Below are 19703 nucleotides of genomic sequence, written 5' to 3' on the forward strand. Positions count from 1 at the left end.
CCAGCCTCTGAACGCCGGACAGAATTCCAGCGGCTGTTCTCAGCGGGGCCTTGTCACGTCACCCGAATGGGGTGAAGCGCAGCAGCAGCCGGCCAGGAGCCGGGACACAGCCCAGCTGCGCAGGACGGGGGGGCAGGAAGGCAGCGTCTCCAGCGGAGGCTGGCTGGAGGCAGGATGCGAGTGAGACTGGAAGCTCTCTGGGGCGGGGGCCGTCTTTTTGTTCTGTCTGTGCAGCGCCTGGCGCCGCGGGCGGGCTTCCCGGTGCTACCACAATTCAAGCAGTAACTTACAGCAATGGGCTGGGCTGGGATTTCGCCGCTTTCTCACTGTTCTGCCCCCTCCAGCCCTCCCGGCACATCCCTGCAGAGCGGCGCTCACCGAACACGGGCTCCGGGGCCACACCGGGGGGGTCCCGGAGATGCTGCGCTGGGCAGACAGGGACAGAGGAGACGTCCCGCCCCAGCCGGTGCTTGGTTCCCTGCAGCGCCCTGGAGCTGACTCCCGACTCCCCCGCTGCTGTGCGGGCCGCCACATGGCCAGCCCCACCCGGGGTTTGCCTGACACCTCTCCCAGGCCAGCGCCACCCCGCTCAGACCCTGCTTACTTCAGGGGCTCTGCTGGCAGCAGTGGGGCGGAGGGCCGGGGGAGCAGAGCCTGCACCCCTCTGCGAGCCGCTTACCTGGGCTGCCGGGGCTGGGGATCGGCGCCTTTTTGGAAGTGGGTGTGGGCGGCCCAGGGACCTTCTGTGCTTGTGGGGTTAACACGGGCTTGGGGGAGACCGGTGGCTTGACGGGCTTTTTGGGCTCCCCTCCCGCGGCCGGCGGGGCAGGCTCCAGCCCGTCCTGTCTGGCGCCAGTGGGGGGAGCCGGCAGGGGCAGCGGGGGCGACTCCGCGCCGCTCATCTCCGACGCCGGCCTCCGCTTGGCGGTGCCGGTGCCGTTCTGGTAGACGGAGAGCGGGGCCGGCTCCAGCCCCTGCTCCTTGTCTTTGCACTTAGGCCGCCGCTTGACCGTGTCCGACTCGGTCAGGATGAACTTGACGCTGTCCTGCTGGCTCTGTTTGGACCTGATCCGCCTCTTGAGCGTGGCGCTGGCCTCCACCTTGGCCAGGTCCCCGTGCCGGAGGGCGGGCGAGAGCCCCTCCCCGGCCTCGCCCTTGGCTGGCGCCATCTGCCGGGGCCGCTGCTTGATGGTCAGGTTCCCTTCCTCGGCGAAGGGGATGTTCTCGGACGAGCTGTTCTGGGGGGAGCCCCCGGACTCCGCCCGCAGCCGCTCCGCCGGGCCGCCCTCCTTGCCCGCCTCCGACCGGACGCTATCGGCGCGCTCCCGGCGGGCGGAGGCGAAGAGGCCGGTGATGGGGCCGCTGATGGTCCGGCGCCGGTTCACCACCTCCCCGTCCAGGCCGATGGCGTCTTTGTGCTTCACGGTGGCCAGGACGGTGGCCACCCGGGAATGCTCCGGGCTGGCCAGGTGCACGGCGACCCCCGGGTGCAGGTAGTAGCCTTCCGGCCCCTTCCCTCCTCCGGCAAGAGGTTTCTGCAGGCCCAGCGCCCGGGCGCCCCCGCCGATGGAGGACATCTCCAGCATGGCGGCGATGCTCTTGACGCTGCCCGCGCTGCCCGTGTCCACGCTGCCCCCGAAGTCGCTGGCGCGCCTCTGCTCCCGGGAACCTGCCCGCGCCGCCTCCTCCTCCTCCTCCTCCTCTTCCTCCTCCCCGCCACCGCCGGCCGCCTCCCCTTCGCCCTCCTTGGTGAAATCATCGGCCAGGTTGGTGCTGGAGATGGCGGAGCTGGAGCGCTTGGGGGGCGGCGGGGGCGGCCCCTTCTTCTTGGGCCTGACGGCGAAGGACTGGCTCCGGTTGACGTTCTTGTCCCCGCCCGACGGCGCCCGCACCGAATGGCTCCGGCCCACCCGCCGCTGCACCGTGGCGTAGGGCCCGGCGTCCGGCACCAGCAGCTCGCCCCGCTCCTGCTCGCTGTCGGACACGGCGTAGCGGTTCAGGCTGTGCGCCCGCTTCTTCGGCCTGCCCGGCTCCTCCTCCGCCTCCCCGCTCGGCGGCGGCAGGCACAGCACGGGCACCGAGACCGGCAGAACCGGGACCGCTTGCGCCAAGGGGCCCGACGGGTGCCCGGCCAGGCCCTCGCCCTCCACGGGCTGCGGCATGACGTAGGCGAAGCCCCGGTGCGTGGGAGACTGAGGCAGGGACCTGGGCGACAAGGGGCGGTCGACCTGCTGGAGCAGCTGCGGCGTGGGCTTGACCTTGGCCGTGGCGTGGGGCACGATGAGCGTCTGGGGCGAGGACGGCCGCGGCTTGGTGGGTGTCTGCGGCGGGGTGAAGCGCCCTGCGGCCGGGGGGAAGGACTGCCTGGGCTTGCCCGGCACCGGGGGCACGCTGGCCCTCTTGACGGTGTGCCCGTGCCGCACGGGCCTGACCTCCTTGGGCGTGCTGGGGGGCCCCTCCTTGCCCTCCTCCGTCAGGTACTCCTGGCTCTTGGACATGGCGGCGCTCGAGCCCTTGGGCCCGTCGCCCAGCAGCTCCTGGGAGCTGCTGATGTGCTTGGCCCGGCCGCTCAGGCTGTTCTCGTGCACGTGCCGGGAGGAGGGGGCCCGGTAGCCTGCCCCTTCCCGGACGTGAGCCACGTGGTTCGCTTGCTTCTCCTGGCCCTCGGGCACTTCGCCGGGGCCCGTCAGGGCCACCTGCAGCTCGTTGCTCAGCTCGCTGTCCTGGAAGGTGGTCATCTTGGGAGACTGGCACTCGGCGCTGTCCTGCGGTGGGGGTTCGATGGCCAGCACGTCCAGGGACTGGGGGGCCTTCTTCTTCAGGGTCCCCGACTCGTACTTGACGTACTCGGCCTTCTGGATTTCTGCCAGCTTCTTCACCGCCAGCATCAGCTTCTTCTGGTGGCCTGGGGGGAGGGCAAACAGCACAAAGGGGGCATTAGCCAACGAGGAGGTACCCGTCCCGCCAGCAAACCCACAGACCCTCGCCCCAGCCCGTGGGCTGTAACCATCTCCCGGGACAGCTGTCTCAGCCCAACCCAGCAGCCCGTCCGTCTCCCACACAGCAGCGGCTGGGGCCTGTGCGCTTTAACCGAGGTCGTGTATTTTAGGGTGTTTTAACTACGAGGAGGCTGCCAGGTTAGAGACCCGGTGAGGGGGGGACCCCACCGGTGTCAGCGGAGTTCTCCGGACTTACACTGGTGACATGAAAGCAGGACTTGACCCCAGGCGGCTGTTTGGCCGTGCGATAAGGGCTCCTGAGATCAGGGCCAGTCAATTCATTTTTTGTCAAGTTCCACATTTCTTGGGCAGGGTATAGTCAAGGCCCTGACTCCAGAGAAAATAACAATAAAAAGCCCCCAGTAAGTAAGTACACTAAGTAAATAAAAAAAAGGTTGGGGTCCATTCGAAAGCATCTGACAGTCCGGATTTGGCCCACGGCCCCATCTGTTGACGATCACCGAACTGGAAAAGCTGTCATAGGAAGCTAGGGATAGCCACACTGGAGCGGACCCACGGTCCACCCCCGGTATCCTGTGTCTGGCAGAGCAAGGTGCAGGGACCCTGCAGGAGCAGACGGGGGGATAACCTGCCCCCTCACGTTAGGGCTCAGCCCTCTCTCTGCGAAAGCCCTGCCGCAGAAGGTTTATGTCCCTGCCAACAGCTGAGTTCGCACTGGCTAGCCCACCTCTGGGCAGTCCTGTCTTTTGGGGGTTCCTTTCCACGTCTCACGCACAGCCCCGCTCGGCTGTCTCTGAACCGCGGATGCAGCTGGGGAGGGTGTATTTCTGAAGGGTGGGATTGTCTAAGGAGCCTGAGGAAGTTAGGCACGTCGCTCCCGCGGCGTCAGGGCTGAGTGCCCGACTCCTTTAAGCTCTTTGGACAATCCTGCAGGCAGCGCAGAGCAGCGCAGCGCAGGGATTCTCCCGGCAGCCACGCTGCTGCTCCTCGGTCCTGCAGCAGCTGGTTTCCACTGAACCCGAACCAGGGCTGGATCGGTGCCATCAGCCCTGGCCCTTCATCAGGTTTGTTTGTTTGTTTCCTGGCTGCGCGGGGAATGTTCCTGTGCCCAACGGCTAGGCAGGGGGAGCTCCTGGCAGCTTCAGGGAATGAGGTAACGACTCCCCTAACCAAAGCAACCCCAGGCTCTGGTGGGTGGGGAGGCAGCGTGAGAGACCAACCAACCACAGGGGCCCTGGACAGGAGAATTTCTCCCGGCCGGAGGGGAGGCAGGTGGGTTTTGTAGCTCTCACCTGAGCTTACAAAGCAGCCATCCGCAGGACGCTGAAGCTCCGGGAGACAAACAAGTGTGCTCTTGCCTGGGGAGCAGGAGCCCTGAATGGTTCCTCTGCATGCGCCAAACGCCATCCTCTCTCCTCACCTGCAAATCCACCTCGGCTGGGGCTTGCTCAGCTTGTTCATTCCAGGCCCCAGCCGCCACAGCACGGCGAGGATGCAAAGTGAGCCATCGGCTCAGAGCCAGCCACGCAGCCGGCCAGGAACAGATGCCGCTCTCGTACAGACAGCACTGCCGTCGTACTGCCTGAACTGGAGGTTACTTGCATTAATATTTCGAAACACCAGAGACTGACTCCGTGACTTAACCTCCCACTGCTTTCCATTAGCAACCGACTGCACGGCCTCGCTGCAGAGATGGCTCTGGGGCTTGTACCAAACTTTAATGTCACCTTTAACGTCGGAGAATCCACCACTTCCCTCGGCAGTTCGCTCCACTGCCTGATCACCCGCACAGTGAAACCTTTGTGCCCGCTTTCTAACTGGCATTGTCTGGCTTCCAGCCACTGCTTCTTGTCCTGCCTTTCTCTGCTAAACGAAAGGGCCCCTTAGTACCCGGGATGTTCTCCCTGGGATGACACTGGAGTCAAGTCACCGCTTGATTGTCTTGGTACGCTAACCAGATTGAGCTTGGAGTCTCAGTGTCAGGCATTCTCTTCTTCCCCCCCCCCCCCCCCCTGCCCCAAAAAAATCATTTCTGTGGCTTTTCTCTGCCCCCTCTCCAACTGTTCAACATCCTTTTTAAATGGCTCGGCCTCCAGGATCGGTCCCCCCGATGCTGTGCACAGGTGAAATCTGCTCCCTGCCCCTTCTCACGACTCCAGTGTCTGTATCTCCAGGGATCACCACAGCCCGTTTTGCCCAGTGCGTCACACTGGGAGCGCGGGCGGAGTGGTTTGTGTGTTAATGTGGGTGCCACCAATGTGCGTGATCTGGGGAAACTGAGCTGCTGTATCGCTCTGGGCCGGGCTCCCCCAGGCGTCACTTCAGTGGAATTGCATTCACAGTGATCTGGGAGAGCAGCCAAGTCGCCGGTGCATGTGGTAACCAAGATACAAGGGATCCCTTTGCACTGCTTGGCGTCTGTCTGTTTTCTCCTCCTCCTGCCGTGGGCCCGATTCTCCAGGTGCCCTGCAGGCTCAGCACACCTCCTGTAATAGCCCCCCCCCCCGCCCTTCATCGGGCATTCGTATTCCGACCAGGCATCTCTCGCCCACGCGGAGCCATCGCGGACGGGGCAGGGATAGGATCAGTCCCCGCAAGCAAAAAGGTCAGGGTGTAAAGGTAGCCGCAAGGGGTGGTTTCCTGTGTGTCACTGCAACTACAGGCGGCTCCCGCTCCCGGGCACGGAGGGCATGCACCATGAGCAGTGAGGTCCAGGCACAAGACCCCCAGCAGCTCTGGAGACAGCTCTGGATGACGCCCAAGCTAGGGAACATCCTTACGTGGCCACGCGGGAAGGTGCGATGAGCCCGGCAGCTGCTCTCATAGAATCCTAGAATCCTAGGGCTGGACGGGCCCTCGAGAGGCCATCGAGTCCAGCTCCCTGCACTCCTGGCAGGACCAAGCATTATCCAGACCATCCCTGCCAGGTGTTTGTCTGACCTGCTCTTAGAAATCTCGCATGACGGAGATTCCACAACCTCCCTAGGTAATTTATTCCAGTGATTAACCACCCTGACAGCAGGAAGCTTTTCCCAATGTCTGACCTAAACCTCCATTGCTTCTTGTCCTGTCCTCAGAGCTTAAGAGGAACAATTTTTCTCCCTCCTCCTTGTAACAACCTTTTATGTATTTGAAATCTGTCATCATGTCCCCTCTCAGTCTTCGCTTCTCCAGGCTACACAAACCCACTTCTTTCCGTCTTGCCTCATAGGTCATGGTGTCCAGCCCTTTCATCAGCTTTGTTGCTCTTCTCTGGACTTTCTCCGATTTGTCCACATCTTTCCTGAAATGTGGCGCCCAGAACTGGACACAATATTCCAGCTGAGGCCCAATCAGCCTGGCCCTGCTTTGGAGGCTGAGGGCTTTGGGTGCGCACCAAGATACGGCACGCCATGGGTTAACAGAGCACAGCCTAGCGATCTGCAGGAGAATCCCCTCCCCAGCTCCGGGTGCTCTTCCATCCCAGGGCAGTGCCGGCTGCCCCACGCCCAGGGGCATCCCGAGACACCACGCCTCGTTCTCTGCCCTCTCACAGGTGCCAGCAGGCTGAGCTGGCCCAGCCGGTCCCAAATGACCATTTACCTCTGCAGCGGCTCCCAGGCCGTTGCTGGGCACCTCCCTGCACCAAAGGCTGTGATGGAGGCAGAGGCCTAGGGCTGGGGTGGCTGGCAGGGGCTGCAGGCTCAGAGCAGGACTGGGGGAGCAAAGGGGCTGTGGGTCAGAAGCGAGCGGCGTGCCGTGGGCAGGAGTGAAATAGGGCAGATGTGGGGCTGTGCTACAACTCAGGGTGCACAGGCGGAGCCGGGCGAGGGGGGCTCTCCGCACTGAGATGGGGCATGTTACAAACGACCCCCGGGGGCAGCGCAGTCCACTGGTGACGTGCTGGGACGGGGCGTTGGGACAGTCGGATTTTGCCTAGGAACGCCTGAGAGGCATCAGCTCAGCTGTGCAGGAGCTTAGGGGCTAGTCCTGTGCGGTGCTGAGCACAGCCCATGGGGGTGCAGCAGCTCCCAGGATCAGGCTGTTCATGTCCCTTTCCAGCCAGCGGCAGAGCAGTGCCAGCCCAGGGTGTGCCGTGCAGTCCCAGCCCGGGCACCATGCTGCAGCTATGGGCGCCCACAGGTGTTACGACTGCCCTGCTGTCTCCTCCCGGCCAGTGGGATGCTGTGAAGTAGGGGTAGGATCCAGAGTGACCTAGACAAACTGGAGGATTGGGCCCAAAGAAATCTGATGAGGTTCAACAAGGACAAGTGCAGAGTCTTGCACTTAGGACGGAAGAATCCCATGCACAGCTACAGACTGGGGACCGACAAGCTAGGCAGCAGTTCTGCAGGAAAGAAACTGGGGGTTACAGTGGATAAGAGGCTGGATATGAGTCAGCAGTGTGCCCTGGTTGCCAAGAAGGCTAATAGCATATTGGGCTGCATTAGTAGGAGCGTTGCCACCAGATGAGGGAAGTGATTATTCCCCTCTATTCGGCATTGGTGAGGCTGCATTTGGAGTATTGTGTCCAGTTTTGGGCTCCCCACTACAGAAAAGATGTGGACAAGTTGGAGAGAGTCCAGCGGAGGGCAACGAAAATTATTAGGGGGCTGGAGCACAAGACTGATGAGGAGAGGCTGAGGGAACTGGGCTTGTTTAGTCTGCAAAAGAGCAGAGTGAGGGGGGATTTGATAGCAGCCTTTAACTACTTGAAAGGGGGTTCCAGGGAGGATGGAGCTAGGCCGTTCTCAGTGGTGGCAGATGACAGAACAAGGAGCAACGGTGTCAAGTTGCAGTGGGGGAGGTCTAGGTTGGACATTAGGAAAATGTTTGTCCCTAGCAGGGTGGTGAAGCACTGGAATGGGTGACCTGGGGAGGTGGGGGAATCTCCATCCTTAGAGGTTTTTAAGGCCCGGCTTGACAAAGCCCTGGCTGGGATGGGTTAGCTGGGGTTGGTCCTGCTTTGAGCAGGGGTTGGACTAGATACCTGCTGAGGTCCCTTCCAACCCTCATCTGCCAGGATGCTAAGACCCGCAGTCACTGCCCTGTGCCAGCGCCAGGCCCCACGTTACCCAGCTTGGTGATCCCGATCTCCTGCAGATCCTCCCAGGTGATGTCCGTGATGAAGTCGATGTTCTCGTAGCCGTTCTCCACCAGCACCTTGTAGTACTGGGCCAGGCTGATCATGGAGAGCCAGAGAGCCAGGTTGGCCTGCAGGGGCAAAGGGAGAACAGTGCCTTAGCCCGGACCCAGCACCAATGAAAGGCGTAATACAAACGCCATGGCCTGGTATTAACACCCACCACTCCCCGAGGCTGCTGCAGCCGAGAGCTTTATAATCTAGCTGATGAAGTTCCTGCTGGCCACTCGCCCACCTGCTCCTGGTGCCCAAGTCTCCTGTGCCGCCACATGCACCCGTGCCAGCATTCAGATCTGTGCACCCGCCTGGCTCGGCTGCGAACCCGGCCCGAAGGGCCAGGCAGGGACAAACGGGGCCCCTGGCCTCTCGTGGGCTGTGACATCCCGAGCCGAACTGTTAAAACGAAGGCGCACGACAGCAGCGAACTGGGCCCATCTCGCCCCGCCTCGCTGCAGGACGCCGGCGCTTTGTTCTTCCTAGTTCTCGGGGTCCCGCGCCGTGGGGCTCCCGACCAGACAGGCCTGCACAGCCGGACAGTTTTCACCCAGAGGGGGATTTCCTCAGACTCTGCCTCAGTTCTCCCAGGCTTCATCTCATCCCCTTGTTCCTAGCTCCATCCTTGAGAGCCCCCCAAAAAACGGCTCTGCCCCCTCGCTTGGAGACAGCTGAGCACCTGGGCTGTCCCTCCCTTGGCCTCCTGACCAACCCCGCACCCCTGGAGGCATTTCCCCTGCATTTCTCTGGGTCCTCCGCAGGACGGGGCCCCCGAGAGCCATGTTCAGAGATCAGGGGAGAGCCAGGCAAAGCTCCTTTCTGGGGAGGGTTGCCGTCGCCGCTCTCCGGGAGGGGACTGGAGTCTCCAAATGCATCAGGAGAGGGCCCTTCCCACGCTGCGCCGGGACGCTGCTCCACACAAGCCAGGCGGCAACACGGGGCTAATCCCCACCTGGCAAGGAGATGGGTCCCGGGACCTCATCAGGCCTTTTCTATCCCCAACAGCAAAAGAGCCGAAGGCCTCCCCAGGGCGGGAGAGGCGAGGCCTAGGTGCACCCAGGGGTGGTCAGCCCCGGCGACCTCCCCACCCCACAGGGGAACCTGCCAACAGGGCAAAGCGGGCAGGCAGGGAGCGCTCCTGACGCCCATGGCCGGCGGCGAGCCGGGGGCGGCCTTACAGGCTTGTACTCCGGCAACCACTCGGGGACGTTCAGGCTGTTGATCTCCGAGGTGATCTTCTTCCTGTGGCCGGGTTTCGTCACGCCGATGGCCGTGAGGTCCTAGGGCACAAAGAGAGCCGGCACCTCCATCACGCCAGGGCCCAGCCCCCGGGCGAGTGCCGGCCACCAGCCGCCGCAGGCCGCTTCTCCACGCCCAGCGGCATGGGACGCAGGCTTCGAAGGGTCGGACGTTCATCGGGAAACGTCCGTTTTGCTGTGCACCCCACCCCCGGCGCAATGGGGCCCCGTGGAAGTCCCCTGCAATCCGCTCGGGGCTGGCCGGGAGAGCTGTGGGGTCGGGGAGGCGGGGCAGGGGGGGGCGGGGCTCCTCAGACGCCCCCCACGCTGGGGGATGCCCGGCTGCCAGGGCAGAGCTCAGCTGCCTTCGGGGCTGGGACAGGCGTCTCCACGGTAGACCGGCTCCAGAGGCCAGATGCGGAGGGTCCGGCTCACGTGCCCCAGTGTTTTCAGAGCAGGCTGCGGGGTCCCCGCCCAGGCACCCCGCTGGGATCGTGCCCGGTGCGCCTGGCTAGAACGGGGAAATGCCCCCCTGGCTGTGGCTGGAGCAGCCCTGCCACGAGCCACCCACAACTGCCAGACCGTGAGGGGCACGCGGCACCTCAGAGCGGTCCTCGGGGCCGGTCCCAGCCCACCACACCCCGCCCGGCACCTGGCAGCTTGGCACAGGCTGCTCCGGGTTCCCCGGGACGCTGCTGGCCTGCGAACCATCCCGGCGCGAGCTGCAGGGACCGGGCGCCTCGGAGGGTCAGGCCGTAAGGGCCCTGTGAGGCCCAGAGTGTCCCCCGTGCGAATGCCCACCCACCCCCTGCAGGGTCCGCTCCAGGCCTCGCCAGGGGCCGGCAATGCTGCCGCGACGCGTCTACACCAGGGGGTTGTGCTGCGGCACCAGCCCCCCACACAGAGGAGCCCTCGGCCCTCCCCAGAGACCAGAGCAGCTCGGAGTGGGGGCTTCCCAGCCCGTCCACAGCCCCTGGAGCCAGCCCTTCACCCACTGGGTGCGGGGGGGGATGCTCTGTCTGGGCCCGATCCTGGGCCACCGAAAGCAACGGGCGTCTCCAAGGATCGGGCTCTGGCCCTTCGGCTCCCCCGGCTCGCAGCCGCCCTCACCTCGGGGGTCATGCGGCTGATGGTGGGGATGTCGTAGCCGGCGTTGATGAAGTTGGGCGCGTAGAGCTGCAGCTGGAACTTGCAGAGCCACTGGTACACGGCCTCGGCGCTCTGCGGGGAGACAGGAGAGGGTCACCGGTGCTGCCCCGGGAGCCGGGCCGGGCCCTGGACGTGGCAGCCCTTTCAGGCCGGGTTCAATCAGCTGCCAGGTGGCTCCCACCGGGGACCCCCGCCCCCTTCTTACCTTCCCTTCTGACATCGGCTCCATCTTCTTCAGCTGCTGCTCCGCGGGCGGCTGCCCGGCGTAGGGGGAGCTGGCCACGCTCTGACTCCGAGAAGAACCTGAGGCAAAGCAGGCAAAGGGAGCAGTCAGAGGGGCTGGGAACGCCGCACCGGCGGGATCTGCGGCTCCAGCCCTATCGCTTCGGCGTTCCGCTGAAACACCCGGGTCAGGCATTGCAGACCCCGTGGCGCTTCCCTCCAGGGCGTCAGCCATGGGGTCCTGGTCCCACGACAGCATGGGTGAGCCAATTCCCCTGTATTCCCAACCGGATGAGGAACTCTTTCACTTGTCCTGAACAGTTGTGCAGTGTTAGAGCTCCACGCCAGAGGTGGCTGCATTTCAGCCACGGGCACCTTTCCTGTATAACCGACTAATGTCTGTGGGGCACTCGGGGATCCTCCCATGAACGGGGCAATCTAGAGTGAGAGTAAAGCGGGTCTTTTCCGTTTGAGCCCACCCTCCCCTTCTCATTGTTAGGGGTGTCTGCATACACACAGGCTCTGCATCCCTGAGGGCTCCTGGGATTGCCCCACAGCACCTGGGCTCTCGAGACACCTGCAGTACCAGGTCCCACCGGCTCCATCTCCCAGGGCCAGGAGAGGAGATGGGGCTCTCCCTCCTCCCTGCCTCCCGGGTCTCACCGACAGAACACTCGCTAAGGGTCCTCACATCAAGACCCCCCCAGGATCTTTCCACGGGCTCCCCATTCCTTCACTCCCCCCAGTTCTCCCGGGGTCCCCGTTCACTTGATGGGGCTTTGATGGGTGTATTTACAGGGAAACAGCTGAGTGGGCCACTCTGGGTCACACCCCAATGAAAGACTTGCCCGGACAGGAGATGATTTAGATCAACTGTATCTTGGAGCCTGTAACCCCAGCGACGGGGGGCCGGTGCAGCAGCCCTGCGCAGAACACGTTCCTCTTCCCTCAGACCATTGCCCCAGGGCCTGTGCTGGGAACAGCTCACTGGTCGGAAAGCGCCTGCACTGGGCCCTGCAAAGCATTTCTACCCACCCCGGCTGCAAGACATCGGTCCTGAAAACCACCCCAGCCCGATGAGCGTGTCCCCCACCTGCTCTGCTCTCAAGGATTGCTAGGGCCGGGCACGAAGGAGGCTGGCATTCCTAGGCCCCTGGGCTGCCATGGATCAGTGGGTCGTAGCCTTCGTGGCTTTCAGCAGGGTGGCCACTAACCCAATATCAGGACTCCAGTGGAATAGGCAGGATGTCTGTGCTGTCCGCACAATATCTCTCTATTTCATGCCCCATATCCTAGGGCCGTGATACTCCCACCTCAGGGGTTCAGGAGCCAAGACAGCGATCAGCATGACCCAGAGGAGGCACAGCCGCGTGAATTCATCGTTTCAGTTGCTGTCCCCCTCCGTAGTCGTATTTCAACGGCACAACGAGGGAAATATTTAGTTTGTGTGTGCAGCAGAATGACTGCTCAGCCAGGACCGGTTCATAGCATAATACAAGCACCCGGAGCAGTCCCAGTGAAACCCCCCCGGGTGTTAATATCACCCGCTGCAAAGCGCTGCTGGACCAGGACTTTTCGACTGGAAACCTGCCCTTCTCCATCCTGACCCTGCAGCCGTTAGCACGGGGCAGCGCACCCCGCCGGTCTGCCTTATGCTCCCGCCCAGGCCTGGGCCGGGGACTCGGCTCAGCACATGCAGCCCAGCTCTTTCGTGTCCTCGGCTCCCACCTTCCTCGGGAGCAGAATCCGACCCACGGGACTACAGCTGCCCGCTCCCTGCCCCCCTGCATGCCAGCAGCCGCGGAGCCCGGCTGCCTGTGAACACGCAGAGAGACGGGGGCCGGCAGGTGGCTGCAGCCCCGCGGCAGCCAGGGCAGGGCAGGGGAGGAGCGACCGGAGTTTGTGCTTTCTCGGCTCGAGCTGCCTGATGCGATGCTTTGCCGGCTCGGCCGAGTTCCCGGGGCCCCAGTGAAGCACCTCGCAATCGGGCTGGTAAAACGGCTGGATGCGGCCAGCTTGGACACGAGCAGCAACCCCCCCGGCCCAACTGTCCCCCCCCCACCCACCAACACCCATACCCACACACACCCACACACCCACACAACGCTGCTTCGCACGCAGGCACCTGCAAGCAAGAAGGGCTCTGGCACCACTCCCAGCCTGCAGGCAGCACCCCATCCCCTAGGTAGGCCTGGAGCCTGGCCAGACCAACAGCCTGGAGCCGACACAGCACACCCTCGCCCCCCCCCAGCCCCCCTCTCCCCCCGGCCCCCCGACTAACCGAGGCAGGAGAAGGCCTGGCAGCAGCAGAAAGGCGAGAGCGTCATTTTTACCCACACGCTTTCCTCTTGGGCAACAGGAGCAAAAAAAAAAAAACAAAAAAACCGGAACGCCAAGCCCCGGTGGGTACAGAGACTCAGCCCTGCTCCGAGCGGCCAGGCAGCCGCCAGCCACGCACCTGCAGGCGTCTCCAGGCCCTTGGCCGGCCCATCGCCCACCGCAGACTCTTGCACCGACGCCTTCTGGGACAGGACCGTCGCCAGCAGCTGAAAAAATACACCACCGAGGGTAAAAAAAAAAAAAACGGGGAGGGGGAGGCGGGGGTTTTTTTTGGGGGGAGGGGGGGGACTGCCAGGATCCAGAAAGTACACGTTGCTAACACTGCGGCAGCCGGAGCCGGAGGCGCGGGCGGGCAGGGAGGGGTGCAGCAGATTTCGGATGCAGCAGGGAGTGAGCGAGAACACAGCTCACAGCACAGATGGTGCATCGCCTCCGGCAAGCGGTGGCAGGAGCTGCAGCTCCATCCGGGACAACTAGCCCCAGCACCCTGCAGCCAAGGGGAGCAGGGAGGGGGGCCCCTCTGCCTGATCACCCAGGAAGGTCCACACAGCCTGGCCCTGTAGCCTGGGTACGAGGGGGGGGGGGCAGGTGTTTGAAGCTGTGTGAGCTGCAGCAGCAGCCTAGGGACCCTCTGCCCCATGGAGGCCCAGGGACGGGTAGGACAGAGCACCCACGAAGGAGGGATCCCTTAGAGCCACAGCCAGCTGGGTGCCACTCGGCACGGCCTGCCTCAGAGAGGAGCAGGTCTGCCCTGGGTAGGCGGGTGGCACGGAGAGCCGGTCCGGTGCTGGGGGGCCGGGCTGCACAAAGCACATTGCAGCCGGAGTGCAGCGGGCGGGGTGGGGCGGCTGGGCCCAGCGCTCTGCGCCTGGCTCCCGGGCCGAGACGGGGAGCGACGGATGTGCCGGGCTCAGCGTCTGCCGTGCCGTCCTTCCCCTGCGGGGCTGGGGACCAAACAGGAGGGGAGACGAAACCGGCCCGGTGCAGGCCGAGAAACGGTCCTGCCTGGCCTCAGCACCCAAACCGAGCCAAGGGCAGAGACGCGCCCCGTGGAAAGGGGACAGAGCGGAGGGGCGGGCCAGGGGGCTGGCACACTCTGGGCCATCTGGCACCCGGGCAGGGAGCCAGCGTTACCCCTCGGATGCGTACGCTGGTGGAGGCGGACAGGAGCTCACCAGCTCCCGCCCGGCAGAGCACCTGGGGAGATACCTGCTGCCTCCCCGCCCTTACCTTGACCCCTTCGGAGCCGGGGTGCAGGGGGTGGCCGCCGCTGCCCGTACTCTGCCCACTCCCCGAGCTCCGGGCGCTGGCCACGCTGCCGGTGCTGCCCAGGCTGCTGCGGTCCCCACCTGCCGACAGAGAGGGAGGGTCAGCTGGGGGGCGGCTGTGGGCGCGGGACACCCCGGCTTCAGGGCCTCGGCGCCAGCCGCAGCGTCAGGTCGGCGTTTCGTGCCAACCGGAGGCTGCCCGCAGCGCACGGGCCCCAGGGTGAGGAGTCTAGCGAGGCGCACGCAGCGGCCGCCCTACCTGCGAAGGGTTTCCGCAGCACCCAGATCTCTTCCACCGGCGCGGGCACGGAGCCGCCCTGCGAGGGCGACAGATGGGACGGGCTCATGTCCGAGCCGCGGGAACCTTGGTGGGCAGAGCGGAGAGACGTGCGGTTAGAAGGGAGGCGGCCGCGGGGCCGAGGGGCGTCCTGCCCGGAGACCCGCTGCGGGGAGGAACGCAGGCCGGCGACAGGATGAGGCGCTCGGGAGCTGGGCATAGCCCGGCATCGCTGCATCTGCTAACCAGCCCCAGCCCGGCCACTGCCCGGCACTGTGCCCACGGGCATCACGGGCCCAGGGGGGACATGACGCCCTGGCGTGAAGCTGCAGGGCAGCGGAGACCCACTGCGTAGGAAGGTACAGCAATGGTGCGCGCTCCCCACCCCACGGCACTCCCCGCAGGGCTCCCTGGAGGCCCAGCGTCCCCTGAAAGACCAATCGGCCTCTCTGGTTACTTGGCGTTGCTAGATCGTCCGTCACGCCTGCAGTGCACCGCGGGGAACGCGCTGGTAACGACCACCGGGGATCTGTAACACCACGTCTCGGGCGCCCCGATAACCCCAACCACTGCAGCCACTCGCTGAGCAAGGCCGGCCGCAGCGGGGAAGAGACGTGCGGCTCTCAAAACCATCGCTGAGCTCTCCGCGCCCAGGGCTCTGTATCCAGTGGGCCCCACCCTGATCTCAGCCACAGGGGCGCACCGCGGGGGGCCCCACGGAGGCCAGGAGAGCACGACGGGGTCCAGCCGGATGCCACAGGGCTGCCCACGGAGCATTCTGGACACGTCTCCGAGGTGCCACGGGAAAGGGGCCCCCAGCAGGAGGACAAGGCTATGGCTGAGGATGAGGAGCGGTGGATGAAGGGGAGCTTAGGCTGACTAGCAGGAATCAAACCCAAGGCAGGCGCCTCCCAGGCCAGGCCTGCTCCAGAACGTTTCAGACCCGTTCCTCGGTCTGCACTGGGGGCTCCAGCCTTGGCGGGGAGCTGCCCAGACACCCCCCCCCCACACACACACACACACGCTTCACCTAGAGAAGCAGAGCCGCTGTTGGTGCTGGTGGAGCTGAGCCCCGCATGCTTTCCGGAGAGGGGGGATCAGCAGCGCCGGGGCGGCCTTGGTGAGGGGCTGGGAACCCGGCCCCTCCGCCGCAGAGCACGGGGTGTCATCAGTGAAAGGAAGCAAAGCCCGCTGCGCTGGGAGGCTCAGGACATGCACGGAGAGCGGCTGCGACGGGCCGGGATCTCTCTGCCGGCCAGCTGCCTCAGCGCCTCCCCCCCGGGCCCATCTGCTGCACGTTGCTAATGGGACGGGGTGCCGATGCCTCCAAATTAACGGGGGGTTGGGGGTGCACCCCTGCTGCTTGGGATTGGCAAGAAAGCCCCGGGATGGGCTCTGAATACGACCACAGGCAGCAATTCATCACCGGGCTAAGTCCAGCGACCCCAGCGCGGCCGTGCCCTCCAGCCAGCTCCAGTCCTGCCCCCCCACACACACACGGAGCAGCCCCTCAGCGTATCCACCAGGCTCAGCGAGCGGCATGGACCGCCGCGGGGGGAGACGCACACCCGGGCACGCAGGGGGAGCTGAATGCAGCCCTCGGGGAGCAGCCGGGGCACACAGACCTAGCAGCCAGTGGAAAATGACAACACAGGCCCCCGCTTCCCGCTCAGCCGGCCGTTCCTAGTACACGATCATGTCGCCTGCATTTCGCAAGGGCCCAATCGGCTCCTTGTGCTGCATTTCCATGGAAACACCCCCACTTCTCTACCCGGGGGTCGAAGGGATCCGAAGGGAGGGCGGCTCCGGGACTCGCTTTCTCTGCACACAGCGTCGGCCTCTCGCAGGGCGTCCACGCGCCCGGCTCTGGAGGCCACGTTGTGCTGGTCAGCGGAGTGCGGAAGGACCAGCAGGGGGGAGCCCGCCCGTTTTATGGCATGTGAGAGCCACCGACCTGGTGTCTACAAACAGAGCTCTCAGCAACACGGTAACGGAGCTAAAAAAAATCTGCTAGACGGGAGCAGGACGTTTCCTCTGGGTTTACACAGGTTTAAGGTGGGTCACGCTGGGGGCATGTTCCACCAATAAGGGAAGCAGCCCCCGGCAGCTTTCTGCTGTTAGACAGGAGGGTTTAAAAGAAGCAAAGCCCCTGCCCGGGGTGCAGCACGACACAGCACGGGGGCTGCGGGGTTCCCCAGACAAACAGCTCAGCCCAGCTGCGTAAAAGACTCAGTGCAGCCATTAACCCCAGGAATTCCTGTAAACAAACAGGCCTTTCTTATGCCCACTGCCAGCCCCTTGAGGACAAGCAGGGAGCTGACAAGAAGTGACTCAGCAAACTCTTTCCTTGCACCTGAAAGAGAAACAGAAACGGGTTGAAAAATGAGATGGAGAAAACGGGGGATTAGTCCCGGGCCTGGGAACTCACTAAACCGGATGGAGGCCAGCTCCGAGGGCTGGATGGGAAAAGGGAAGGTGTGTCAAGAGACGCACCAGAATTTAACCCCATTATCTGCTCCTGTCTGTATCGGCCCGCTGAGAGAAATAACCACCACTGACACGTGACAAGCTTGGTGCCAGATGGGTTCGGTGGCCTGATGTCCTGCTTCATGAGTGCCCAAGACCTGACGCTTTACAGGAAGGTAAAAAACCCAGCTGGTGTTTGCTCTGGGCTCTGTTGCACCCTAAGTGCCCGGCCCGAGAAGCAATCAGGTATGCCATCCCGCACCGGGCAGCGGGAAGGGGTTTCCTGCCCGACCCCAGCTAATCAACCTGGAGCAGTGGAACCCTTGAGTGTCACCGGTTTTATTTTCTTCCCAGTTAGCGCGCAGGCTGCAGCTCAGGGCAGGACGATCAAGCCATAGCAAGAGGGGAAGGCTGGAAAGAGAGGAGCACGGCCTTCAAACAGACGGGCCCTGTCTGCTCTGGTTAGCCAGGACTTCTTCAAACAAAGTCCCGTTAGCTGCAGGGAGACTGTAAGGGTTGCTCAGCGCCGCGGCAGGCCAGCCGTGCGGAGTGACAACCCGTGCAAGGAGAAGACAGACAAAAGGAAAGTGCAATCCTCCTGAAACTAAACAGCGGGAAAGCGACAGACAGACCCCTGTGCGTGACCCCCACAGCTAACGTCTGGGACATGAATCTTTCCCCCACATTTATTTTATGGCGAGGCCTCATCCATACAAAGCAGCACCGCAGCGGACGGGCCTCCTTCGCCTAGGCCCATCCCCGGTGAATTCAGTGACAGGCTGAGAGATTCTTCTGTGCACCAAGCAGACGCAGCGCGGGTAGCAGGGCGCCCGCCCAGCCACGTGATCTCCCAGGCCCTGGGGCTGGCTGCGGGGCACCTGCAGTCCTTGAGCGCTCTGGGGTTAATGTTAAACCGGAGAGTGAATCTCTTGAGTCATCTCAGCACTGGACAGAGACCTGCCAGCTCGTGACACATGAGGCACCAAACAGCTGCCAACCTCCCCGCCACCCCGGAGGTGCAGGGTGTCTGCACCTTAGGCACGGCTGAGAATACAGGGGGGAGGAAGCGGGGGCGGGTCAGAGAGACATCCAGTGAGCGGGGCAATGAACAATGAGGACAGGTCAGCTGTGCAGGGCAGAAGCGAGATCCACTCCGGCAAAACCCGGGAATAAACACTCCCCAGCCACCCGGGCTCTCGCTAGTCACCGGGGGGAGAAGCACTCAGACAGACAAGAACACGGCTACCCAGCTGGAGCTGTGCCAGCAGAGCGGCCTTGCCCAGGGGCACAGAACAATCGGTCCTAGAGCCGGCCTCCTAGAACAACAGCCAGTCTTGATTTAAAAATGCCGGGGATGGAGAATCCACCACGACCCCTGGTAAGTTGTTCCAGTGGCTCACGGCTCTCCCGGTCAGTGCCCCTTATTCCCGGCCGGAATCTGGCTGGCCTCAACGTCCCGCCACTGGCTGGTGAGAGCCCGTTCCCTGCTAGACGTCAGAGCCCAGTTAAATATTCCTTCCCCACGCAGCTACTTCTAGACTGTCACCAAGTCACCCCTGCCCTGGCTCTGTTAAATTAAACAGATGAAGCTCCGTGAGCCGATCACTCTTAGGCCGGTTTTCAAATCCTTGAATCCTTCTGGTGGCTCTTCTCTGACCCCTCTCCAGCTTATCAGCCGCCGCCTTGAATTGTGGGCTCCAGAACTGGACCGTGGACTCCAGCAGCGGTCGCCAACCCCAGGGGCAAAACGACCTCTCGGCGAGCTGTGGTCACAGCGAACCCCGGTGGGTAACCTGGCCTGGGAGCACACCACAGGGACCGCTCCTGAGAGCAGCAGCCAGACGATCGAACAGGCAGCCCTCGATTCCCCGTGAAGCGTGGCACTGGCATACGTCTGCGGAGAGGAGAGGCTGCTCCTGTCTGCTGCCTTCTCGCAAACCACGCAGGCAGATTAGATGCATTTAAAGGTCCGAGGCCTTTTTTTTTTTTGCCGTCAGCAGCAGCCGCCAGGAGCTAGGCAGCAGAGTCACATCCTCACCTTCCATCTAAATCGCATCGAAAGTACGCAGCCGGGGCTGCTAGGGAGGCACTCCTGGGCTAACCGTGCCCACCAGCATCAGTTAAAGACCCAGCTCGTAAGGTGTTTAAAGAACACATTCGGCCTGGCAAGGAGTCACTCCCCAACAGTTGTCACTGTGACATTGATACGTCTTTATTGTTTTGCCTTCACGGTCCCCACTTCTCTCTCTGGATTGTCTCTGTCTGATTGCTGGATGGTTTGTCTGCTACATAACTAATTCCGCAAGATTTACATCAGCTTCGCTGGTGGGGCAAGACAGCTTAAAGAACTGTTCCGTACCGGGCTAGGAGTGATGACAAACACGGACTTGTACTTTCCTTTCCAAGGATCGGCTCAGGCACAGCTAAGCCGGACTCCAGTTTAACTGTAGAAACTGGGGTCCAAAGAGAAGTTCTTTCTAACTGCAGGACGCAGCCCAAGATCAGAGCTGCCAGATCTCAACCCCCGGCCAAGCAGATCGTGCAGAAGCTGGAGTCCAGGGCAGCCTGATCCTGACTGGCCAGCAGAAGTTAGTCTGCCTTACCGAGAGTGGCTAGCGTTGGCTGCTTAGCGTCAGTATTCTGCTTTGGTGACTAGCAATAGAGAGA

At 63.3% G+C, this 19703-nt stretch overlaps 1 protein-coding gene across 2 annotated transcripts in view; it reads right to left on the reverse strand.

Annotated features, from left to right (window-relative positions):
• Nucleotides 1-19703, reverse strand: part of CASKIN1 (CASK interacting protein 1) — a 117172-nt gene that overhangs the window by 4196 nt on the left and 93273 nt on the right. The window contains exons 11-20 of one of the 2 annotated variants that reach the window (XM_067534230.1): nt 14553-14657; nt 14256-14374; nt 13144-13231; nt 10669-10766; nt 10425-10535; nt 9255-9356; nt 8015-8153; nt 1731-2905; nt 1320-1682; nt 680-1238 (exon numbers count right to left, since the gene is read on the reverse strand). In XM_067534230.1, coding sequence (XP_067390331.1) covers nt 680-1238; nt 1320-1682; nt 1731-2905; nt 8015-8153; nt 9255-9356; nt 10425-10535; nt 10669-10766; nt 13144-13231; nt 14256-14374; nt 14553-14657 — 2859 coding nt within the window. Of the gene's footprint in view, nt 1-679; nt 2906-8014; nt 8154-9254; nt 9357-10424; nt 10536-10668; nt 10767-13143; nt 13232-14255; nt 14375-14552; nt 14658-19703 lie in introns of both variants that reach the window. The other variant, XM_067534231.1, reaches the window with a different exon arrangement.

Source organism: Emydura macquarii, unplaced genomic scaffold, assembly GCF_026122565.2.
Source record: "Emydura macquarii macquarii isolate MOO-44397 ecotype Brisbane River unplaced genomic scaffold, CSIRO-AGI_Emac_v2 contig_3390, whole genome shotgun sequence".
Taxonomy (NCBI): Eukaryota; Metazoa; Chordata; order Testudines; family Chelidae; genus Emydura; species Emydura macquarii.